Source organism: Rhinoraja longicauda, chromosome 3, assembly GCF_053455715.1.
Source record: "Rhinoraja longicauda isolate Sanriku21f chromosome 3, sRhiLon1.1, whole genome shotgun sequence".
NCBI classification, from domain to species: Eukaryota; Metazoa; Chordata; class Chondrichthyes; order Rajiformes; family Arhynchobatidae; genus Rhinoraja; species Rhinoraja longicauda.
The window spans coordinates 71796590-71816733 of NC_135955.1; the positions used below are offsets into that span (position 1 = coordinate 71796590).

A 20144-nucleotide genomic window follows, 5' to 3' on the forward strand; every position below is an offset into this window, starting at 1 on the left:
TCACCAGAGGTAGTGGAGGGAGGCTGTCCTTGAAACTATGAAAGAGGTGTTGAAATGAAAAGTTGTTTGATTCCCAATACAATCACCGTCCCGTTTGATCTCTCGTTTTCACACCTTATCCCTCCATATGTCTATGTTATCCTCTCCCTTTACTCTGTCTGAAGTCTGTTCCAACCAGTTTCAAGCACGTGGTGGTCCAGCTCCTACTGAAAAAACCTAACCTAGACCCCACCTTGCCTAGCAACTACAGACCCATTTCCAAACTGCCATTCCTGTCAAAAGTCCTTGAAAAGGCAATTCTAAACCAATTAGTGCCCTACCTGCACCAATACACCATCCTGGAAAGTTTCCAGTCAGGTTTCAGAGCTCACCACAGCACAGAGTCTGCCTTGTTGAAGGTACACAATGACCTGCTTCTCGCCATCGACACCGGCGACTGTGCAATCCTGCTCCTTCTCGACCTCAGCGCAGCGTTCGATACAGTGGACCACACCATCCTTATTGACCGTCTCCGGTACGCGGTTGGCATTGATGGCACTGCCCTGAGCTGGTTCGCTTCGTACCTCAAAGATAGGAGTTTCGCCATCAACATAGGCAGTTATTCCTCTGCTCCAGCTAGCCTCTCCTGCGGAGTTCCACAAGGCTCCATCCTAGGCCCCATTCTCTTCTCTCTATACATGCTCCTCCTTGGCCAAATCATTCAAAGGCACGGCATTTCTTTCCACTGCTATGCCGATGACACTCAGCTTTACCTCCCTCTGAAACCCAACAACCAGTCAAATTTAAACAGCCTCTTACACTGCCTTGAGGACATAAAATGTTGGATGGCACAGAACTTCCTCCAATTAAATGAGAGCAAGTCTGAGGTCATCCTATTCGGCCCCCCCCGACTCCATCAAATCGATAACAGGCAGTCTTGGAAGTCTATCCTGCCTAGTCAAACCGCATGTCAAAAACCTCGGCATGATATTTGACTCTGCATTAAAAGTTGATAAACAAGTCAACGCTGTGGTAAAAGCCAGCTTCTTCCAACTTCGAACCATAGCTAAAATCAAACCTTTCCTCCAATTCGACGACACAGAAAAAATCATTCACGCTTTCATTTCCTCCCGCCTAGACTACTGCAACTCCCTATACACTGGGATCAGCCAATCTTCCCTGTCCCGCCTGCAACTGGTCCAACTCCTGACGGGTACCCGTAAAACTCCTGACGGGGAGACTCCTGACGGGTACCCGTAAAAGGGACCACATCACCCCGATTCTGGCCTCTCTCCACTGGCTCCCTGTACGGTACAGAATCAACTTCAAGCTCCTCCTATTCACGTATAAAGCCCTAAATGGACATTCCCCCCCCTACATCAAAAATCTTCTAACCCCCCTCTCTAACTCCAGGTCCCTCAGGTCGGCCGACTTGGGGCTACTCACTATCCCGCGGTCTAGGCTTAAGCTCAGGGGTGACCGCGCTTTTGCGGTTGCAGCTCCTAGACTGTGGAACAGCATCCCTCTCCCCATCAGAACTGCCCCCTCCATCGACTCCTTTAAGTCCAGGCTCAAAACCTATTTCTACTCCCTAGCGTTTGAGGCTCATTGAGGAGGCGCTGTGAACTGTTTGTGTGCTACTGTATGTTTCATTTTTTTTCCTTAGTACCTAATCAGATGTACAGCACTTTGGTCAACGTGGGTTGTTTTTAAATGTGCTATACAAATAAAATTGACTTGACTTGACTTGAAATGTCACCCATTTCTTCTCTCCAGATGTTGCCTGTCCCGCTGAGTTACTGCAGCATTTTGTGTCTATCTTCCCAATACTTGCAAGCGCCTTCCCCACTAAAAAATATATATTAGGGTGATGCATTGTGTTGTAGAAGTTTAATCCCAAGTTGCTTCCAAATTCCATCTTGACGTAATCACATATTTTAAGGATATGTGGATATAAACTAACCACTTCCCATCAGGAATGCCATTCTGATTATCAAAGCAGCTATAACAGTGTCATTTGTTTGTCCAATTTTACACAAAATTGATACTTTATTTCCGTTAACAAGTGCGCATGCCATATTCCAGGAACCTGACTGGATTATAAATCCACACTTTGTAATCGTGAGCTGATGCTTGAGCATAATACACGAGTTCCCCTTTCAAAAAAAATTCAAAATAGACTTTATTCAAGTAAATAAATATATACAATACAGGAATCGTGCAAAAATATTTCATCCAACATTCTCGGAGGCTATACATACATTCAATACTGTTTACCCAAATCACATAATTTTACCCTACACAATTGCCGCTTATGTGCCCCACTGGCGTGGAATCCCTTCCCTTATTTTGAGGGGCATCTTCACCACAACCTGCCCCTCATATCCAGCAGCGGAAGGACCCTAGACTGCGGTCCTCCCCCACAGAGTCTTGGCATTGGCTGCACCAAGCTTCAGTGCGTCCCTCAGCACGTACTCCTGCAGTCTGCAGTGGGCCAGTCGGCAACATTCTCCGATGGACATCTTGCTCCGCTGGGAGGTCAATAAAGCTCGGGCAAACCAAAGAGCGTCTTTCACCAAGTTGTTGACCTTCCAGCACCACTCGATGTCAGTCTCTGAATGTGTCTCTGGAACAGTCCGTAAATCACAGAGTCTTCTGTGACGGAGCTGTTCGGAATAAATCGTGACAGGGACCCTTGCAAACCTCTCCAGACTCTCTTTGCAAATTCACATTCAGCGAAGAGGTGGGCAACCGTCTCCTTTCCACGGCAGCCGTCCCGAGGTCAGCATGCACTGGTAGTGAGGTTCCGGTGGTGCAGGAAGGATCTGACTGGGAGGGCTCCCTTCACCGCCAACCAGGCCAGGTCTTGGTGCTTGTTGGTGAGTTCTGGAGATGAGGCATTCCGCTAGACAAGCTGGGGCAATCTGCTCTGGGAACCACACCACAGGATCCATGGAGTCATTTCCCTGCAGTGCCTTCAGGACATTCCGTGCTGACCACTGCTCGATGGACTTGTCAGAGACACATGAGGTTTTTTTAAATATCAAAAAATACTTTATTCCAGTAATAAATATTTACAATGTGGCGGCTCCCAAGGGTCGGGCCATACCACTGCCGACCCATCGGCACGGAAATGGACTGGTCCAGGGGGGAGGCCCTTTGTTAATGGTATAAAGGACGGGGTTTTAGGCGCGATCGCTCTCTGGCAGACTCGACTGGTCTAGAGAACCCATTAAACACATCGCTCCCGAAATACCTGGCTCCTCGCCTTTATTTCGAGCTTTTTCGACGTGCCACAATTGGTGACCCCGACGTGATCTGAACACGCTGCCACATTTATACAAATTTATACGGAATCCCTTCTCTTATTTGGAGGGGCATCTCAGAGACACATGAGTTGCCCCTGTTGTCTCCAATATCTTCAGCTGCAGACCTGTGGATGATTGCTCCCACCACCCAGTAGACTACACTCAGCACTTGCCTATGAGATGCAGTGAGGGTGCTGGAGGGTGCGGGGAGTGGCCAAAGTAACATGAGATTACGTACCATTCCTTCTCTCCTGAGATGCTGCCTGACGCTGAGTTACTCCAGCATTTTGTGATACCTATAATTACATTTTAAAGTGTGTGGCCAACTTCGAGCAACAACCAAATGTTGAATGAAAAGCTGGTACGTAACATCCAGGAATATTGGCACTTGAAGAACAAAGCACAGATTGAAAAAAGTTTTATTCTGTGAGACATTATTTGTCACTGCAGTACATTAGCTTGATGGATAAGATCGCTGGCTTAAGCTGAGGGTGGTATTTTAATATGCTAATAGAATTGCAGTTGTTTTTATAGTGCACCTCATGTCTCCTTTCAGAAACCTTCTCCTTTCTTTAAAGCTGACACTCCACGACACTTCTTGGTTTACTGACAGCATCCATTATCCCTGCTGCTGCAGATGATCCTACTGATTTTCATTCATTGACTGGCTGCCCTCATTTTCTACAGGAGTATTTTCTCCGAAAGAAACAGGAAATTCAGCTTATTGACCTTTCAGAATTGATTTTCGAGAACAAGTACTTTCCTCATCTGACTTGAGTTGAATAGATCCCAGGTTTTGTGGATCTGAAATTTGTATGCTTTCATTTTTGAACGCTCTCAACCTAATTGTTCAGGAGCCGAGCTCAAAAAGAAGTGTGTTATTTAACCAAAGCCAAAAAGAACAAAGTATTCTGAAAACTCATAAGATGGCCGATGTGGGAAATTAAAACAATCATATTAGTGCACCAGGGACGTTCTTAAGAGGTTGGGAGGGAAATGCAGATCCCAGAATGGAAAATTTTCCAAGCCTAGTATAATTGAAAATGTTTAAATAATTTTATAAAAGAGTGCTTTAAAGATTGCACAATGCGTGATCGTTGCCTAAATGGGTGCTCAATAAGCTTGTTAATGTGTTGCTGCACAGGTTGGGCATTTTGTCCCTGGGTTCACTGCTGGAAGATTCAATGATGCCAGAGGTACTTGGTGCTATGGAATCAGGCTTACACAAGGACACAGGAAGATATGCTAAGCAATTCACAGCTAGGCTAAGTTGTTTTGCTTACTATGTTCTGTCTCGTTTGAATGCCAACAGCTCTGAAATTGCACCCCTCCCTTAATACACGATACCCTGGCTGATAATTAAATCATATTCATTTTCTTCTGAATTAGTTTGTGATTATAAGGGACTAAAAGGAATTGGGTGCTTATGTACTATGTGCGAAAGACATTTTATGGAAAAGCTTCATTACATTTTTGTGTTTTTCATTTTTGCTGATGGCCAGCCACTCTGCCATTGAAACTATAATGACATAGACAGTGTGAAGTGAAAGACAGACGAGCTTTCAGATAGCAGCTCATCACATCGCTCAAAGGTGTCTTGAAGTATTTCACGTGTTATGAATTACTTTGAAATGCGGTGACTGTTGTTATTAGTCAAGCAACAGCCATTTTATCCGGAAAGATCCAACAAACAGCAAAGGTTTAAATAAGCAGTTACGCTGTTTTTGGCTGTTCTTTATTAACATTGTTTGGGAATGAGAATTTATAGTTGGTTACCAGTAATGACCTATTGACGGAGTAGCAACCACTACAGCCTGGAACTGTGTAATATCCACAGCTTACATGTATATAATAACTTGAGTATTGTAAACAGACCTGAGGCTTTTCACAGAAGAAAACCAATTTCTGAGCAGTAGCAGACAGATAAGTGTGTTGTAAAGGATGAGTGGGTTAGGAATGTGGATATCCACAATAAGGGTGTTAAATCAATGAGGTGCATTGTATAATTAAAGTTCAAATTAAACATTACAAAGATTTCAACAATTGCACCGATATACTCAATGCTTTATGCATCAAGTCATTCTTTTCTTTGATGTATGTGAAACTGGGAAAACCTGCAGCTACAAATAGCAAGGGCACAACTTTACTGTGAAAATAAATCAGGCAGACAGTAAACCAGAGCTATTGCTTGGACAAAGGTTATGGCAAATGTAAAAGAGTAATCTTAAGACTGATGAACTCCATTTGGTCAGGAGCCAATTTTATTCAACTGTGTAATTGGAATGGAAGTGGTCCAATCAGGGTTTCATTTTCAAGCAAATTTAAGGGAGTCTTACTCGAAAGAATCGATGAAAAAATAGAATTCAAGTAATTGGTCTCTATCAACCATGAGTAACTGGCTGTAAGAGCAGCATCTGCAATGGCAGAGCAGCCTTAATTCTGAGCCTTCATTTAATCTGTCACTGCAGCACATTGTGAACACCTGTAGCATAAAAGAGACCCACAATTATCATAATTAACCATCTCTGTGTCCTCATTTAGTTCTTAATTAACAACTGTAAATTGTAATTTTAAAGGATGCTTGAGCAGCAAACTTTCATTTTGTGAACATACCTTCCCTCTAGTGGAAGGTAAACTCAAAGGTGAGATACAAACAGTAATGTGGATTCCTTATATAGTGTCACTTTGCTAGCCTCGTGTTCTCTTTGTTGCTGCAAACATCCGGGAATAACAATAGTCCTTTTGAACTGCAAAGGAGTCAGGTGATAAGGGGAGAGTAGGAATGTGGAGTCAATGCTAAAATTGGATTAGACAATAGACAATAGACAATAGGTGCAGGAGTAGGCCATTCAGCCCTTCGAGCCAGCACCGCCATTCAATGCGATCATGGCTGATCCCTCTCAATCAGTACCCCGTTCCTGCCTTCTCCCCATACCCCCTCACTCCGCTATCCTTAAGCCATGGTGGGGCAGGCTTGAAGGGCCAATTGGCCTGCTCCTGCTTCTGATGTTCTTTAACTAAATAATGCTGGAGATTTGGTTCACAATTAAAATTTATGTTTATCTGACAAGGAAAGTAAAATGCCTGTATGAACTCTTTACTCCATCAGACTTCATTCTGACAATCAAATCAATTTAAAGAAAGTGCAAAATAATGTCAGCTCTGATTAACTATAATTAACTCTAAGTAGCAAATTACTGCCTAATCGACTTTGACTTTTCTTTTTATTTGAAATGAACGATTTTGGAACCAAATTTGAGTTTGGTAATTCTTTTACCCGATATCCCCTCCTCTTCCCCACATACATAAACACATGCGCACATTCCAATTAATAGTTTGAAGATACATATCCACATTCATGGGTGTGATGGATGGACATTTGAGAAAACGTAGGGGGTATCCATTAACTGTGTCCCTGTCAAGTTCAGAACTTTTTTTAAAAGGGAGGGAGATGAGCATATATAAAAAAAGTAATTATCAAAATTGCACCTGATTCCTGATATATTTTGTTATATTTTGGTGAGAGCAGCATGTTAAGGACATGTCACATCAAGGTCAGCTTACACCCCAACGCTATGAACATTGACTTCTCTAACTTCAAGTAACCCTTGCTTTCCCCCTCTCTCCATCCCTGCCCCTTCCCAGTTCTCTGACCAGTCTGACTGTCTCCGAGTACCTTTTATCTCTGCTTTGTTGTTACCTTCTCCCAGCTCACAATGATCTGTTCTACATTTTCCTTGATCTAAGGGTTTCAAGGTCAGTTTATTGTCACATGTACCAATTAAGGTACAGTGAAATTTGAGTTACCATACAGCCATACTAAGTGAAAAGCACCAAGACACACAGCCACATTAACAAAATATTAACATAAACATCCACCACAGCGGCTCCCCGCATTCCTCACTGTGATGGAAGGTAATAAAGTCCAATCTTCTCCCTCTTTATTCTCCCGCGGTCTGGGCTGTCGAACCATCTACAGTCGGGGCCATCAAAGCTCCCGCAGCCGGCGATCTGAAACCCTCGCGTTGGGGTGATCGAAACTCCCTGGTCGGGACGATTGAAATTCAGCAAAGCTGCGCGACGCCTTCAGCGACCCTGCAGGCGGGACCCAGCCGCGGTTCACCTGGTCGGGACTGAAAAGTTCAGCCCGGTCCCGGATAGACTTCCTCTTCACGTCGAAGGCCGTCACGGTCAGACACACCGACCTCAAGCCAGTGTCTCCTTCAGGCCTCCTGTCATCTACAGGAGGACCGGAAGGTGGGTAGAGGGACGTGGAAGTTAAATGTGGAGCTGTTGACCCCAGAGAACATTGAGGAGCTAAAGAGGGACTATGCATGTTGGAGAACTGTGAGGCCCCTCTTTGACTCCCTGACACTCTGGTGGAAAGCAACCAAGGAGAACATCAAGAAGTTCTTCATCTCCAAAGGGGTTCAGAGAGGAAGACAAAGAGGGAATTGTGTCAACTCCAGACAGATTTGCAGTAACTGCTCCTTCTGCAGTCGAGAGGGGTGGATGTGAGGGAGGAACTGAGAGAGTTGAAGGGCCAGCAAGCTCGGCTCTTTAACTCTGAATCTTCCAAGATCATCTTCCGGTCCAGGGTCCGCCACGTGGAGCAAGATGAGACGTGCTCACGCTTCTTCTTCCATAAGGTTCCCAGGGGGAGCTCTGTGATCAACAGCCTTGGGGAGGAGGACGGCTCGGTAACATCCTTGAAGACAGACATGCTGAGGATCTGCAGGTCCTTTTATAAGGTTTGAACGACATAAAGACTACAGACAGCACCGCCTCCCAGAACTTCCTGTCCTCCATCACGGAAGTCTTGGACGACAGCAAGCGGGAGAGTCTGGACCAACCACTGACCCTGGAGGAGCTGACTGGCTCCATCCATTCCTTGACTCGAGTAAAACTCCCGGAAGCGACGGCTTACCGGCAGAGTTGTATTGGGCTCTGTGGGACTGGGTGGGCCCGGACCTGCTGGAAGTGTACAATGACATACTTCTAGCCGGCAGCATGTCAGACTCAATGAAGAAGGGCAACATCACCCTAATCTACAAGCAGAAGGGGGAGATAAGTGATATAAGGAATTGGAGACCCATCACATTGGTGAATGTAGATTACAAGATCCTGTCTATGGCCATCGCCAACTGGGTCAAGTCTGCTCTGGGATGGGTGATTCAAACCTGTGCTGGCAGGAAAATCTCAGACAGCCTAGTGCTGCTGAGAGATACCATTGCCTACATGCAGGCCAGACGGGCGGATGCCAGCCTGGTCAGCTTGGACCAGGAGAAGGCCTTCGACAGGATATCGCACACGTACATGAGGGACGTGCTCTCCAAAATGGGCTTTGGGGAGGAAATCAGGAAGTGGATCCAACTGCTCTACACCGATATCTGTAGTGCAGTCCAAATCAATGGGTGGGAATCAAACAGCTTCCCCGTCAGGTCTGGAGTCAGGCAGGGTTGTCTTTCCCTTGTCTTGTTCGTCTGTTGTATTGAGCCCTTTGCCAAGTCCATCAGGAAAGATGCGAGCATAAGAGGAGTGACATTGCCAGGCAGTGGGGGCACTCAGATCAAGGCCTCCCTGTACATGGTCGATGTCGCTGTCTTCTGCTCGGATCCAGGGTCGGTCCGCAGACTGATTAGCATCTGCAACCAGTTTGAGTTGGCCACGGGGGCCAGGGTAAACCGCAGGAAGAGCAAGGCCATGCTCTTTGGCAACTGGCCCGACCGATCTACAATCCACTTCACCATCAAGCCTGACTTCTTGAAGGTGCTGGGGATCAGGTTTGGGAGGGCTGAGGCGTGTGACAAGAATTGGCTGGAGCAGATAGCCAAGGTGGGAAGAAGCTGGAGCTTAGGAAGCTATACTTGGCGCAAGTGTGGCCCGTCCCTCCCTCCTACGCCGCGGGAATCACCCGGGCCGTCTTCCGCTTCATCTGGGGGTCGACGATGGACCGGGTGTGACGGGCCACAATGCACAAGTCGACAGACAACGGGGGTAAAAGCGTGCCCAACGTCACCCTCATCCTGATGGCCACCTTCCTGTGTGGCTGCATCAGGCGGAGCGTAGAGCCAAGGCACGTGGGCATCAAGTGCCACTACCTGCTGAGGTTCTACCTGTCCCCGGTGTTGCGAAGGATGGGCCTGGTGCAGATGCCACGCAATGTGCCAGTCAGCTGGACATTGCCGCACCATCTGTCGCTCGTGGAAAGGTTCTTCCGGACCAAAACCTTTGACCACAAGTCCATCGGGCAGTGGTCAGCAAGGAACATCCTGCAGGCACTGCAGGGGAATGACTCCATGGATCCTGTGGCGTGGTTCCCGGAGCAGACTGCCCAGCTTGTCTGGCAAAATGCCTCATCGCCAGAACTCACCAACAAGCACCAAGACCTGGCTTGGCTGGCGGTGAGGGGAGCCCTCCCAGTTAGATCCTTCCAGCACCGCCGGAGCCTCACTACCAGCGCATGCTGCCCTCGGGACGGCTGCTATGGAGAGGAGATGGTTGCCCACCTCTTCACAGAGTGTGGATTTGCCAAGAGAGTCTGGAGAGGTTTGCTGGGGTCCCTGTCACGATTTATTCCGAGCAGCTCCGTCACAAAGGACTCTGTGATCTACGGACTGTTCCCAAGGACGCATTCAGAGACTGACATCGAGTGCTGCTGGAAGGTCATCAACTGGGTGAAAGACGCTCTTTGGTCTGCCCGAGCTTTGTTGATCTCCCAGCGGAACGAGCTGTCTGTCGGGGAATGTTGCCGACTGGCCCGCTGCAGCCTGCACTGAACGCACTGAAGCTTGGTGCAGCCAACGCCAAGGCTCTGTGGGGGAGGACCACAGTCTAGGGTCCTTCCGCTGCTGGACATGGGGGGCAGGGTGTGGTGGAGAGAGACGCCCCTCCAAATAAGGGAAGGGATTCTGTGTAAATCTGGCAATGAATATCTGTATTGAATGTCGGATGGAATTTTTGAAAAGAAAATGTTTTGTAAATATTTATTACTGGAATAAAGTATTTTTTGGCATATAAAAAAAATTCCTTCTCTCCAGAGATGCCGCCTATCCCACTGAGTTACTCCAGCATTTTGTATCTATCTTCGGTTTAAAACAGCATCTGCAGTTCCTTCCTAAACATGTCAAGGAGGACAGTGAGTTAACCCTACGTATCTAACCTTGCTTTTCCATTAGAATAAAAATATACTGCTTATGCGATGCCTTATCTGACACTGAAGACGTTAGGCAGTGTGAGCCAAAGTGATTCCCTTGTCTTGAGAAGTGAAATGCTGCTTTGGCTGCTGATAGGGCTTTCACACTGCTGTAGTATTCTACAGTGGATTTGTGTTTCCTCTACCCTTAAACAGATTGCTTGTAGAATATGTAACAGATGTGGATTTGTGGTCACAATGCTTTACGTGGACTTCCTTTTTGTTTTGCAAGCCCAGAAACAGCTATATGTATCTACATGCTTCGTCAGCAAAGCCCAATTTGAGGGTCTGAGAACAGAGTGGATCTTTCAGCGCTCACTTCATTACAAAAAGCCACTTTTTTTTTTGCTGAATGGTGGGACAACTTCTGAAGCAAAGAGCAGAACTAAAAATACCAGGAGCAAGGATGGGAATACTCTTACTTCTGTAACCCAGGAGTGCACTTGTATCATCTGATACTCGCACAAGCCATGAATAATTGGGCCATCTGAGGCTACTGAAACAGACTGGTGATTTTTAACTGTATCTGGAAAATCTCACACAATCAATTGTGCGTAAGGCACCTTGCATATTAAATTAGAGGACTGAATCTCACTCATTTTTGCTTTAAAATAACACCTTTTTTGAAGTGCTTTGCGTTTTAAAATAACAGCGTCATGAGTTTAGATAAGTTGTCTTTGCTCTTTTTATAAATAAACCTTACTTTTACTAGTTTTTTTTCATAAGGTTTTTTTTCGCTCTGAGCAATGGAGAATCGTTAAGTACAGCCTATTTACTGGCTCTCTGCCTCTTTGGGATAAAACAACCCCATTCAGCACCTTTTTTTTAAATGAGGAAAGTTATACCTATATCCTTCCATTGTCCTGCCCCCCTGACATCAGTCTGAAGAAGGGTCTCGACCCGAAACGTCACCCATTCCTTCTCTCCTGAGATGCTGCCTGACCTGCTGAGTTACTCCAGCATTTTGTGAATAAATACCTTCGATTTGTACCAGCATCTGCAGTTATTTTCTTACACTAAAAGTTATACATCTGGTTGCTTGGGAGGAGGGGGGGGGGGGAGTTTATAAAAATTAAGTTATGGGGGTGTAGATGGAAAGAATTACTTAGTGTTTCACATAATTGTCTAAGTTTTGGTTTCGAATTGTGTAATTCTTTTTCAGGATTTGCAGGTCAGAAGCCATTGTTTAAGCATTTATCTAGCTGGGTTTTTTGTGTACTGCCTCTCAATAGATCAGAACTTTACAAACTCAGTGCATCCATGTATATTGTAAGCGGGAAGCATGTTGGCATCACCACTGGCTGAAGCGGATGGAAACTTCATCTGTACACAACTAAACCAAATCCATTTCTCTTTTGAAATTGATTCAGGGAGGTTTTCTGAATGATCAAAATTTTAAAGATCTGACATTTCTTCCAAAAATGACATCGGTGTGTGTGCGTAAAGTGTCTTTAATGAAGCTGCTGAGCATGAACATGGCATTTGTGATGTGAAATTTGATAAATGGTGTAACTGTAAATACTTGTGACATAATTGAGTGAAAGTGTCAAACAGCCCCTTCGTCCCAGCTTACCCATGCTGACTAAGGTGCCTCATCTACACTAGCCTGCCTGCCTGCGTTTAGCCCATATTCCTCAAAATCTTTCCTATCCATGTGGCTGTCCAAATGTCTTTTAAATGGTGTTATAGTTCCTGCCTCAACTGCCTCCTCTGGCAGCTCATCCCACATACCTACCACCCTCTGTGTGAAAATGTTGCCACTCAAATTCCCATTAAATCTTTCCCCTCTCACCTTAAAACTATGCCCTCTGGTTCTTGATTCTCCTATCCTGGGTAAAAGTGTGCGTCTACCCTACCTATCCTCTCATGATCCCTCATAATCTTATACATCTCTATAAGATCACCACCCATCCTTCTACACTCCAAGGAATACAATCCTAGCCTGCCCAACCTCCCCTATAGCTCAGGCCCTCAATACCTGGCAACATCCTCGTAAATCTTCTCTGCTCTCTTTTTCCAGCATAACATCTTTCCTATAGCAATCGGGGTGTGTTTGGATACACTGTGGATTTGAGAGTGTTTTTTTTAATTTCACAAAGCTCATCTGAATATAGAACACTGATAGCAAAAATCATTTTGGACCTCTCACACCCAATCCATTCATTAAATCTACCTGATGTGCAGGTTTGCAACTTTCTAACTGGTGCTAGAAGAGGGTGGCAATGGCAATGGAATCAAAGTAGAAGTCGGGTTCATTAGGTTGTAACAGTCAGTTGCCTATTGTAATTGACCCTATTAGACTGGTACCATGTTCTAAGGCCCATTCAAATTCTTCTTCTTCTTAAGCCTTTTGCTCCTCTAGGGATTGACAAATGTCTTCCACCTCACTCGGTTATTGGCAGTTCTTTCGAGATCTCCCCAGTTGAGTCCACTCCCAGACATTTCTGCCTGGACACCTCTTCTCCAGCTGTTCCTGGGGCAACCTCTTTTCCTTTTTCCTTGGGGGTTCCATTTCAGGGCTTGCCGGGTGATGATTATGGCTGGTTTTCTGAGGGTGTGTTCAATCCAACTCCATTTTCTCTTTCGAATTTGTAAGTCAGTGGGATCCTGACTTGTTCTTTCCACAGGTCCACATTGCTTACTTTGTCTCTCCACCAGATGTTTAGTATTCTTCTGAGGCAGGTGTTAATGAATGTTTGCAGCCTGTTTATTGTGTGCTTTGTTGTTTTCCAAGTCTCTGATCCCATTCATACTGCTCGGTCATAAACCTAATGATAGATTTGCTGAAATATTCCTATCAGACCAATGTTTTATATACAATATATTGTAATCTGTTTTGTGATTAAAATTCTGTTGTGCTGTGTACTTAATTATTGCATTATTTAGGGACTAATTCCTTTAATATTCACAGTGATCAAAGTCTAGACTAATCCATGCAGTTCTTGATTTGAAGATATACATAAACTCTTAGATGAGACTCCACCTCTAATTTTTTTTATTTGTTACATCTTGTTTTCATTACGGTCCTGCATGAGCTTATCCCAGTAACTGCTCACTGTGTCTCAGCTTGTCTGCATTGCATGGAACCATAAACCTTTCTCTATCATTAACTGGTGCTGGGAGAAGTTAGCCTGTACTGTATTTAATTACATTCAAGATAACTTCCTTCATTTCTGTTTTAACCTCGTGTATAGCAGTACTGGACATTCCCCTTGCTTTATAAGCAGTTTGTCACTTTCTACATGGTTTTTATTGTAATTGTTTATACTAATCAACACATTATACTCCTTAAATATACCTAGTCATTAACTTGTTACACAATATCCTATACTCCCTTCCATGAATAGAAAGAACATAAGGCGTGGACCAATGAAGTACATGGCCTTTTCTCTGTCTAAGATAAACATACTAAAGGGAGCAGTCGCAATGTTTCATTCTGTACAGAATGATTTGGGGATTCCACTGTTCCTTTTGTTCATTTTTAGAAAATATTTTCTTCTAAACTATCATATATCCATCCCATGGGGTAGTATGTATTAAGGAAGAGTGATCATTTAGAACATCAAGAACAAATTTACAGGCTGAAGAAGAGGAGAATATCTCACTAACAAAAGCCACAGTTTAAGAATAAGGGGTAGGCCATTTAGAACTGAGATGAGGAAAAACTTTTTCAGTCAGAGAGTTGTGAATCTGTGGAATTCTCTGCCTCAGAAGGCAGTGGAGGCCAATTCTCTGAATGCATTCAAGAGAGAGCTGGATAGAGCTCTTAAGGATAGCGGAGTCAGGGGGTGAAGGCAGGAACGGGATACTGATTGAGAATGATCAGCCATGATCACATTGAATGGCGGTGCTGGCTCGAAGTGCCGAATGGCCTCCTCCTGCACCTATTGTCTATTGTCTAATCAGTAAAAATAATCTGCTGAATTATTATCTTCAACAGTCCAGTATGCTTTGTGTATTTTGTGAATGGTGGAGGGACAAATGGTACATTTGCGCAGCTATTAAAAATACATTTCAAAACAACTACAAAGCATTATTAAAATTCAGTTCACCTTTTTTTTCAGAGTGTGATGTGCAAGTAATCTTTGTAAAGCTGTTCTAACTTTTAAAGTAATATGATAACTTCAAATTTATCACTTAGAGGCAAACGTATTTAAAGTCATCAAAGGATTTTAGGATTGTAACTAATAATATCAATTCTCAGCAAATACATATTCCTTGTGGAGACAGAGGGGAAGTTAGTTTAATTATGCTCAGAACTGATTTGGCAAGTTCATTTTTTTTAAATCTTGGCTAGTAGCCATCAAATAATTGAATGTGTAGGAATTGCTGAGGGACTTTATCTTTGAGATTAGCATGTGTGTCTCGGAACTGGGGATTATCAATTTTTGCCATTTGGAATTCACATTGGTGTAAGGAATGTGAGGCTTTGTGTTTAATTATCCCTAATGAGCCATATCAGACAGCAGGTATATATAAAAGTGTGCACCATACTTAGACTAGAGTTGGGAAAGCTTCCTGCTGTGTGCATCTAAGAATCATTATTTGCTAACACAGGCAGTCATGTCGGCAGATTAAGCAAAATTTCATGGCAGGCTTTAATTCAGATGTTTAGAGTCAGGCAATATGGCAATAATTAACGTTGCACATTCCATTAATAACATAAGAGTGCTTCTTGATGTTAGACTTAGGGATGGTATGCTGGTGTGCCTTTGCCAATGAACTTTCAATACCAGTCTGACTGAATAGAAAGGCTTGCTAAATTACTATTTGATTTGTTGTTACCTTTTGCTGTAAGGCATTGTTAAAATTGAATACATGAAACCGTTCAAAATTAATAGCTATTCTTTTGATAATGTGAATTTTACATTTGTGTGATTTTAAAAAACTCAAATGAATTACAGTGCAGGATTACTGAAGCATCTCAGTGATGATTTCTTCAGTGACATTAACCAATTTATAAGCCTACTTGTGCAAATGTGGCGACTACTTAAAAATAGATAAAATTTTGACATAACTATGTGCAGTTATTTATTTCTCTGTTTTCTGTATTTTTCTGTGCCAAAAGATTAATTAGATGGTAGCAACTGTGGACACATTTTTTCATTCTTTTTTCAATGTGGGAGAGCTTTGAGAAGCTGTTTTAAGTGGAATTAATTTTGTCATTTTAGTGACTTTAACTGGAACTGAATTACTGATGAAAGTCCGTGCCCAGCAGGTAGTTGCAAATTGCTTAGTGTCCAAATGTACATGGAAGAGAATTTGTTGTTTGAAGCCCCATGACAAACCAGATTTTATAAATGCTACGTGACCCATTAAACCTTGTGAACCTTTAGGATTATTTATTTGCATGTATTGAGTTTTAGGAGCAAGTAGACGCTCTGCATTTGCAACATATGGCTACAACATTAGAGGTTAACTGCTCCAAACAGCAAAGCTCTGCATATTATCAAGCCAAGTGGACACACCGTTGCTTTGTTACTAAGCTGATTAGGAACTCCTGTTTCGGCTCTGCTTACCAAACACCAGATTCTCCAAATGCTAACTTGAGCTTTCAGATAGTAGATAACACAGATTTGGGATAAAAATCGCCAAGAGCATGGGAGATCCTGCTGCCAAATAGTGCTTCAAGTACTTTTAAAATACTTTTATTGGGACTTTTTTTAAATAGTGAATATTTTAATGTGGACTGTTGTAATATAAAACATGTCAAATCATGTCAAGAGCATGGTGCAGTGAGCCAGAGGCCCGGGTTCAATCCTGACTACAGGTTCTGTCTTACTAGTTTATGTTCTCCCCATGACCGCGTGGGTTTTTTTTACGGGTGCACCGGTTTCCTCCCACCCTCCAAAGACGTACGAAAGACATAGGTTAATTGGCTTGGTTTAATTGTAGATTGTCCCTAGTGTGTGTAGGATGGCATTAGTGTACGGGGATCACTGGTTGGCACGGACTCGGTGGGCCTAAGGGCCTGTTTCCGCGCTCTATCTTTAAACTAAACTAAACTTATTGTGACTCTTTAGTGCAGTGTATTTTTTCAAAATAAGTTCAAAGATCTTCACACGGTGGAGGGGGAGGGGGAGCTTGGGGCCATTGACAAGTTCAAAGGAAAGGTTTAAACTCACTAAATAGTTGGAAGTGTGGTGGTTAGTTAGACCTGACTGCCTTCATGTGGCTGGACAGAACTCAATGTCCCATTGCTGGGCATAGTATAATCATCCAGGATTTGAAGAGAGGAGAAATATAAAGGTCTTGATGATACTTCCATTTTGATGGTTTTTAACAATTGCTGGGTGTACCCATATAATCTCTAAAGAGATACAGTCTGGAGTGAATGTACATATACATTTAAGTAGATTTTATTATTGCAAACTGCGGTGCCAGGGGTGGTGGTAGAGGCAGATACGATGGTGGCATTTAAGAGGCTTTTGGAAGTCACATGTATATTGCAGGGAATGGAGAAATATGGATCATGTGCAGGCAGAGGAGATTAGTTTAACGGTATCATGTTCGGCACATGCAATGTGGGCCTAAGTCCCTGTACTTTACTGTTGAGTGTTTTAATCTGTTTTTTTATTCTTAAAACAGGATATTCTCTCAATAATTGTTGACAGTGGTGATTATATAACAGGTATTATTCTTTTTGCAGGTTCATGAAAGGAGATTTCCACATTGAAGTTTGCATCAATGATTACTTAGATGTTTTCTGCCCCCATTACGATGAGTCCATGCCAGACGACAAGACGGAGCGCTACGTTCTCTACATGGTGAATTACGATGGCTACAGCTCGTGCGATCACACCTCCAAAGGCTTCAAGAGATGGGAGTGTAACAGGCCTCATGCAGCAAATGGCCCTTTAAAATTCTCTGAAAAATTCCAGCTGTTTACTCCATTTTCATTAGGATTTGAATTCAGACCTGGCCGAGAATATTACTACATCTGTGAGTATTATCACGTTTCCGTTTGATTCCCCAATAAATTGAGAGTGATGTTTTATACCACACAGTGGTAATTCTTGCAAGATGAGTGTTATTTGTCAACTAACTTAATTCACAGTTTTAATTTCCCACGACGTAGGCTTTAAAATTCTTGTTTTGCAACATTTTTTGTGTGTTTGCACGGGAATTTAATCTCAAACTTGCTTGTGTTATATCATGTTGCACAATTTAACATTTGTTCCAAGTCCCCCGTTGTGTACAGCACAGAGGCCACGTCATTCCACATTTGTGTGGAATGCTGTCATTCCACATTTGACATTACTTGTGTACCTTCTAAGTTTATTAATGGTATGGGCCACTCACACAGCAGGAATTGAAGCTGCTCCTGCTTTATCTGGTCTGCTGCTGCCAGGGAACCAAGAGGCAGGTTGGTGTCTGATTTTATCACCCAGCCTATCCCCATCCACAGTGAAGCCTGTCGGTTGGTGTTGTTTAGGCCATTATGTCATTTAGCCCTCCACAATCCCATTTTTCTAAATTAATCATGTGTCAGATCCATGACCCCAATAAAATTACTTTGATGGCTGAAAACCCTTTCCCAATGAACTCTCCCCAAAATTGCATCTTATTTTGAAGGCTTCATGTCACCTTCGCACTCTGCCACCAACCTGTCCCTACACCCATGGGCTTCCCCACACTCATCCCTGGGCCTTTCCAAATCAACTGTGATCAATGGCCTACCTCTGAACACAGTGGAAAATCTATTGTACATATTTCGCCATGCAGGGTGGACTATAATGCACACTGCTCTGGGGTTTGTACGCAATACAGAATTGTTTCCGGGGAGGTCCCGATCAAGTTCCTTGTTTAGTATTCAATCAAAATGTTTTATCAATGGAATTTGATGGGAAGCAGTATTTTTCAGCATATGGGAGGAGTTTTCCTCTGGAGTGGAACATGATCATAGCATTTTCCCAAGCTGACTTACTCCACTCCAGAAATTTGACTAGGAATTATTGGACACTTTTTCACGTGGATAATTTTTCACATCAATTGCCTGCCTCATTTTCAGTGTAATGCTCCTTCGGTGGATTGCTGAGGTAACTGTTTTTTCTAAAATTATCATCTCGGGTTGAAAACGTTTCATCAGAAGATCATCAATCCAGTTTCACAGATGCTGCTGAACCTCCTGAGTCTTTTCAGCAACGTTAAACTTTGTTTCAGATAGAATATAGAATAGGACAGCACAGAAACAGGCCCTGCAGCCCACAATTTGCAAAACATAGTGCCTATTTAAACTCATCTCCACAACCTGTATGTGATCCATTTCTCTCCATTCCGTGCATATACATGTGCCCGTCTAAAAGCCTCTTACATGCCACCATTGTATCTGCTTCCACCACCATCCTTGGCAGTGTGTTCCAGGCATCTACCATTCTCGGTGTTTTAAAAAAAAAACTTGCCCTGCAGATCTCATTTAAAGTTTTTCCCTCTCAGCATAAATCTACAGCTCCAATCATGCCATTTCCACCCTGGGGAAAAAGGTCCTGACTGTCTACCCTATCTATGCCTTTCAAAATTTTTGCCCCCCCCCCCAAATGGTCCATTATTGCGAGGGTTTACTGTCCTCCAAAGCACCTGAAATATTTTACATTGGAAAGGTTTTAATAGCAAAATTGTCTCTGAAATATTGGAGATAACAATGCTACTAAAATCTCTGCAACAGGGGATTTCTCTGAATAGATCCCAGTCAGTACTGGCATCATGACTTGGGAAGGTTCCCCTCACTTTAATTACTACATTTCACTGTACACCACTACACTGACCTCCATCCTAACTTGATTTTTGGCTGACCTCTCTCAGGCTCCAACCCCACAATGTGGTTAGTCTCCTGGGCCTTGATCCAATGACCTGATTCCTGCCCTCCTATCTGGACATCTTTCCTTCAACCCAAACTCAGTCCAGCTCCTAGATTTGTTGCTATTTTACTTCCCACGTTCTGCAGCAGTGTAGTTCGCAAATGAAAATACGCAAGGTCCATTTAGTAGTTCCTGCCTCCTTGGACATTCATGAATTTATAAGCATCAAGTCCAGGATCAAAAGCAATTATTGGCATGCCACATGACCACAGATTAATGCTGCCCTCCCTGATCGTTTCTGTGATTGAGTAATTTAGAAGATTTCAAAGCTGTGAAGATTATTCAAACTATTAAAAATGTAAAACGTTAAAATAGAATTCAAATATTAAAGCTCTTCAATTTTGAGAAATCAATCAAAATGTTTAAATAAATAGAAGCTGATTATTTTTAAGAAAGCAAATTAATCCAAACTTACTTTAATCCCTCTCAGTGGTTCTACTATATTCAAATGAACGTGGGCAGGTGGGACTATTGTAATTTGGGTATATTGGTCTGCATGGGGTAGTTGGGCCGAAGGGCCTCTTTGCTCTATGACTATGTGTTCAGAATATATTCTGCAGTGTTATATTCTGCACTTTGTATCTTCCCCTTTGCTCTATCTATTGTACTTAAGTTTGATTTGATTGCATTTATGTATAGTGATCTGATTTAATTGGACAGCTTGTAAAACAAAGCTTTTCACTGTACCTTGGTGCACATGTCATACTAGTAAACCTAAACCCTGTCACCATATCATATTAATAAGCTGCCACAGCTTTGCACCCTGCCGTTGGACTCTACACGTTTGAAGTGCGAAATTGCCAG

General features: G+C 43.3%; 1 protein-coding gene across 4 annotated transcripts in view; it reads left to right on the forward strand.

Moving 5' to 3' along the window:
• The window catches only part of efna5b (ephrin-A5b), a 201088-nt gene that overhangs the window by 157805 nt on the left and 23139 nt on the right, over nucleotides 1–20144 (forward strand). For all 4 annotated transcript variants that reach the window (XM_078396388.1, XM_078396387.1, XM_078396386.1 and 1 more), the window contains one exon: nucleotides 17132–17424. In XM_078396388.1, the coding sequence (XP_078252514.1) occupies nucleotides 17132–17424 (293 nt within the window). The remainder of the gene's footprint in view (nucleotides 1–17131; nucleotides 17425–20144) is intronic.